We start from the raw sequence: 6000 nt of genomic DNA, 5'->3' as shown, positions 1-6000 counted from the left end.
ATACCCAGTGTATCCACACCCCAACCAAGTACAATGATGATATCCCTCCTTGTGGGCACATTAGTAACTTCTGAGCTAACGACTTGGGAGGAGTAATTAATCAGAGCCATCCCTCTGAATTATTAATTTAGAATTGGAACAAACTTTCATCGCTTTCCTAATTTTAAATGAACTTGGGGCAGCTCATCCAAACGTCCCATTAAGTGGAAAGAAATTCATTTGTTTTTGAGATGTGACTCACAAGAAACAACAGAATAGCAGTTGCAGGGGAAGGGAAGAGACAGTAAAGAAAACGGAAAAGAAATCCCTCAGGGATTGTGAAAGCTGAAAAATGGAAAATTTCCACACTAAGAATTCCAAAATAATATGCAAGATTGGGGGGGAACTTTCAAAGGGCTCTTTTCAGTGTAATAACAATAAGGAAATTCATCTCAGGAAATCCATGCCTTAAAAAACACAAACCAAAACCATTCGACTTCAGCAAAACCCACTGCAAAGATGGCGGTGGGACGAAGCCCCTCTCCTCCCGCGGCCAAAGGTTTTCGCCTCGCATTTCCCACAAGCCCCTCCGCACGGCCCCGCTTGCCGAAACCTGCCGGGCCGGTCTCCCCCCACTGCGCACGCGCCGCACCAACCACGTCACGTGCCCTCCCAGGGCTCAGCGGAGCTGGCAGGAGGGGTCTCGCCTGCTTCCGCCGCCGCGTCGCTTTGGGGCCGGAACGGCGGGTTCGCGCTGCCTCCGCCGCGGAGGGGCAGCCCGGGGTCGCGGGGCCGAGCGAGGGGCGCGCGGCGGCGCGGCCATGGGACTGCGCCGACCCCGGTGACAGCAGGGAGCCCAGCGGCCCGGGCCCTGAGCGCGTCTCCTCCGGGGGGCCTCGCCCTCTTGCTCGCAGGGCCGGGGCTCCTGCTGCCGTTGCTGGCGCTGCTGCTGGCGGCGGCGGCGGCCAGGATCATGTCGGGCCGCCGCTGCGCCGGCGGGGGCGCGGCCTGCGCGGGTGCGGCGGCCGAGGCCGTGGAGCCAGCCGCCCGCGAGCTGTTCGAGGCGTGCCGCAACGGGGACGTGGAGCGGGTCAAGAGGCTAGTGACCCCCGAGAAAGTGAACAGCCGCGACACGGCAGGCAGGAAATCCACCCCGCTCCACTTTGCCGCAGGTAAGTGGGACCGACGTCGCCTCGCCTCGCCCTACACCCCACCTGCCCACCCTGGCTCCCAGGCCTGAAACCAAACACTGTGCTCCTCTGCCCCCAGCTGTTCCCCCTAGGACTCCGGTGCTGGTCGTCTCGTTCTCATCGATTGGGACCGAGGCGAGAACATGGGGCTAGGGGGCGAGCGTGCCCCACTCACTGGATTTTTTTTTTTTTTTTTTTTGCTTTGTTTTGTATCAACAATACCTATACCAACTTCCGGTCTTGCTACTCCAAGAGCCTTCCATACACAAGAAAGGGTAGGGGACGCAGTAGACCTTGTGGTTTGAAAGGCCAGTTATCTCCAAAATTTATCGTTCTTGCAAGTTCCACTATAACTTTATCAATCCTTTGGGTTAAGGTCTTAAAGGCCTTTGTAAAATACAAGGATGTAATTTAGGAGGAGTAGGTTAATTAGCCATTGACACATTAGTGTTAATGGGTTTATCAGGGGAGTCAGTCATTATTAGCAAGTTTCTGGAGAGGCTAGAACTGGAAATAGTCAAGTTTGGGTAAACTGAGATCTGACTTAGGGTGGGTGGGGGCAGGTCGTGGCTGCCACATACACACAAGTTGGGTGGAAAGTGGTAGGATGAGAGGAAAAGATGGTGGAGGTACTTCAGGTTGGATCTAGAATTGAAATTGGGACGAACCTCACCTCATTCTGAGAGATCGTTTGAATTACATTTCCTTTAATATTTACTAGGTTGACTTTATGATATAAAGGTTTTTAGTTTAATTGAAGAATTTAAAAGAACTAGGGATGAAATACTCAGTTTATTTCCATAAAGCATTTATACCTTTCACTTGGAGAAAAGATCATGACTGTATTCTCAGGTGAGCTATGCATGATTGAAAATGGGAGTAGGTTCTCATACTTAATGATAATCATGGTTTTTTATTTTGTATTACATGATTGTTTAAAGTAATTTTTTGAAAAAGCAGAAGGATACATTTTAAAACGTTCCCTCCTTTTGGAGTAGGCATGATGAGCAGAGAGTGTAAGAAAAATTTCCATGTTCACAGGCATTGCCTTTACTTGATTTGTTTGCTTTAACTTGTCCCTGTTTTAAAATCTAAATCCTACTAGAAGGTATGCTTTCTTTATCAGTTCCAACTTTGTTGGGTTCCTATTTGGGGAGCCTTTTTAAGAGGAAGGTTTGATGGGTGAACTAGAAACAGCCTGTGGGCAGCAGAAAGGGAAAGGAGAAAAACACTGAAGTCAGATCTCACCAGTTTGCCATTTTGCCTAAAATTTTAGTGATCAGTGCTATCTTTTGTCAGCTAATTTGGATTGTCCTGTTGGCCATGTAGTCAACATTTAAACGACCAATTTGGCAAATTGTCATAACCAGCTGATAAGTAATCCAAAGGGTAGTGTTACTTAGATTCTGTTCACTTGATCTGTGGGATAAAAATAGCCAAGCAAGATCTTAGTTGCTACCTTTCAAGAATTTGGTGTATTAATGAGTTCATATCTGAAAATAGTAATATTTAGAGGTTATGGGATTAGCTTCTTCCTGACCTGTTCCTCCTCCACCATCCCACCCTCCGTTCTTTCCCAGCATTTCAGAGTAGTTTTTTACAAAGATTTCATGTGGCTCTGACTGAAATGGAAAATTTGTTTTGGGAACCAACCTGTCTCACTGTTTATCCAAATTATCTGGTACAGGTTATACAACTAAGAATTTAAGGTGTAAAAGGAGAGTAAGAAAATAAAAGTTGCTAATGGTGTACATTAAACCAGAGCATTAAAAGCCCTGCATTTAAACCCAGGCATATAAGAAACTTTTTAAAAAATTAGCTTTTTTAGATTAGATTTTAGATTTAGATTATTCAATTAGATTGAATAAATTCAATCTGTTATTAATTAATGAGAGAACCTGTTTTAATTTTTAAATAAATGTATCCAGCTGCATTTTCTCTTATATGTGGAAAATACATTTTATAATTTCTTGTAGACAGCTGTCACTCATGTTGGTGTGCATATAAACATGCCATTGGAAGTTCAGTGTAGGTGTTGGGACTGGAACTGCTTGATGAAGCAGTTCCTGGTGTTTGTACATTGTAGGGTAAGCTGTGGAGGGAAATTCTTTTTTTTTTTTTAACCAATTAAAGTTTGGCGGTTTTATGGGGAACTGGACACATTTTTGTTTTTCTGTTTTGATTTCCAAGGAATAGGAATGAGATCTGTGAAGACTAAGGAAATGAATCATGATAGAACAGTTTAGGAAAAATTTGGTTTGTCTTCTGATCTAAAATATTGAGTTAAATTAAAAGAAGGGGCACCTGGGTGGCTTAGTCGTTAAGTGTCTGCTAAGTGTCTGCCTTCGGCTCAGGTCATGATCCCAGGGTTCTGGGATCGACCTTGCTGCTCAGCGGGAATCCTGCTTCTCCCTCTTACACTCCCCCTGCCTGTGTTCCCTCTCTCGCTGTCTCTCTCTCTCTGTCAAATAAATAAAATCTTTTAAAAAAAAAGAAGAACAGGCACTTGCTCCCAGTAGTTAACTCCCAAGGAGTTAAGTTTTTCTGTTAATGAAAAATAATCGACATTAATAGGAACTTTTTTTCTAGTGGGTGCTTTTTACTCTTAAACTAGATGGCATTTCTTCTAGATAAATATGATTTAAGAAGCCATTTGGTTTGGGTTTTTTTTAAAGATTTATTTATTTATTTTAGAGAGAGAGAGCTCAGGGTGGGGGGCGGCAGAGGGAGAGGGAGAGAAAGAATCTCAAGCAGACTCTTCCCTGAGCTTGGATCCCGATGTGGGGCTCAATCTCGTGATCCTGAGATCATGACCTGAGCCAAAATCAAGAGTTGGACACTTAACGGACTGAGCCACCCAGGCGCCCCTTCAGAAGCCATTTCTTATGAGAAAAATTGTTTCCTCTTCAGTCCCCCACCATACACAGGATATGAATGATTTTTTTTTTGTAATGCATCACAAAACTTGTAGAGGCAAGTTGATGGATAGGGAGGCTGCAAGTCTAATTTTGCCAAAAGCAATAGCATCTGAAATTCTTGACAGTATAATCCCCTAGAAAACAGCAGATTTCAGTAAAGGAGATTGGTTCTCTGAATTTATTTCTGAAAAATAAAGAAAGAGAGACAAAAACTTTGGGAGAAAGTCATGTTGTCTGTCATAGCCAAAGAAAGAAATACATAGCGTTCTCTAGAATCTTAGAATGGGGTTGGGGGTGGTGATAGAATTCCATGACTTCGGTCTTTGGGGTGTGCAGAGAGGTATCATTCAGTGAGAAATATGTAAAACATTTATTAGGTTTAAGGAATTCACATGTAGAGATGATGGAAAGAGATGAGGTACATATTTATATGTTATTAGACGATGACGAGTTGAAAAGAGCTTGTATTGTATTGTTCTGGCTAAACAAGGTAACACTTGTTTTGTATTTATATGCTACCCATATCTACATTGGACTAAAACTGAATTTCAGCTATTATATTCAGATTTGTGTGAATTGCATGTAAAAGGGTTTTGGAGGGGTTGGTGTCTTTTTTTGTTTTTGTTTTAAAGATTATTTGAGAGGGAGATGGAAAGCATGCTAGCAGAGGGGAGGGGCAGAGGGGGAGAGAGAGAGAATCTCAAGCAGACTCCCCACTGGGTGCAGGGCTTGATCTCATGACCCTGCACTGAAATGAAGAGTCCAGCCGCCCAACCAGCTGGGCCACCCAGGCGCCCCTGGTTTTGTTTTTTATTCAGAGGAGGGAAGTAGAATTAGAGCATCTGGAATGTATTATAAAAGGAACAGATAGAAAACTAGAGTCACTTTAGAGATGAAAGAAGACTACGATTAGACAATGCGACTGTCATAACGTGTGTAAAAGACAAGTAGAAAAGTGAAGTGGATATTGGATATGAGTTGTGTGGCTTGGGCAATCAAAACCAGCACCAGTAGGTGAAAGGTTACAAGGAGTCAGACTGCCTTTAATAATCTGTTCAACTGTGGAATTGGCTGGAAGTGTCCAAACAGTGGTTGGAACATTGGCATCTTTCGGAGATGTAGAAAGAGTGGGCAGTTGGACCAAATGGTCAGAATCTGGACTGGTATAAGTGGAATGTTTACCCCAATTGAATGTTCTAGCAAGTCAGCTACTGAAGATATAATAGCCTTTGTGATTGCCATTCATATCCTTTCCCAAAATGGTGCTGTTGAAGACCTCCAAAAACATCTCAATAACATTTCCTACTTTTGGCTATAGGCCAAAGCCATAATTATAGGAGATGCACAAAATGGACGCATATTCCTTACCTAGGACTAGAATTATAGATTGTTTCCAGGATTTGTTTTTGTTGTGGGAAATGATTAAATCCCACATCAGTAAAAAACCGCAATATCAAGTAAAGACCAAAGAATTCAGAATCTTTCTTGACTTGCCAGATCTCCCAGTATATTACCAAGACTTGAGCTATACCTCTTTCTTCAGATCTTGTTGGACTTAGAGATTGACTTCAGTAATAACTAGTTTGGAGTATCTGTTTCAGTACTCCCCCATTCAAATTGTCAGGATTTGAACAACCCAGAGGCTATGGCATTCTTTTCCAGGTTTCTCCTAGTCTGACCAGAGAGGTGGTGTATCCCAGGTTGAGCTGAGCAAAACCTTGTTCCTTGTATTCCTCATTCTAAAGAAATATGTATGGAAAATACCTTTTCTGGATCTTGGTAAACTAAAGTTAATAGTAAGTGAGAGGTTTAAAATGGCATCCTTCAGAAAAATCTGGTAAGAGTCCTGGCTGTCTAAGTCAAAGCTGAAGGCTTCTTGATTATACATTCCCAACTTCCAGACCACAAGAGCC

The 6000-nt window shown here is 43.2% G+C and overlaps 1 protein-coding gene across 1 annotated transcript in view; it reads left to right on the top strand.

Annotated features, from left to right (window-relative positions):
• The first annotated feature begins 715 nt into the window (after nt 1-715).
• Nucleotides 716-6000, top strand: part of TNKS2 (tankyrase 2) — a 70558-nt gene continuing 65273 nt past the window's right edge. Inside the window, exon 1 of the mRNA XM_028098608.2 lies at nt 716-1151. Within this exon, the coding sequence (XP_027954409.1) occupies nt 953-1151 (199 nt within the window). The 5' untranslated portion in view covers nt 716-952. The remainder of the gene's footprint in view (nt 1152-6000) is intronic.

Source organism: Eumetopias jubatus, unplaced genomic scaffold (genome assembly GCF_037043125.1).
Source record: "Eumetopias jubatus isolate StellerSeaLion01/CBP00866 unplaced genomic scaffold, mEumJub1_p1.0 scaffold_17, whole genome shotgun sequence".
NCBI lineage: Eukaryota > Metazoa > Chordata > Mammalia > Carnivora > Otariidae > Eumetopias > Eumetopias jubatus.
Note: the sequence above shows the minus strand (reverse complement) of the source record. Positions and strands in the feature narration are given on the sequence as shown.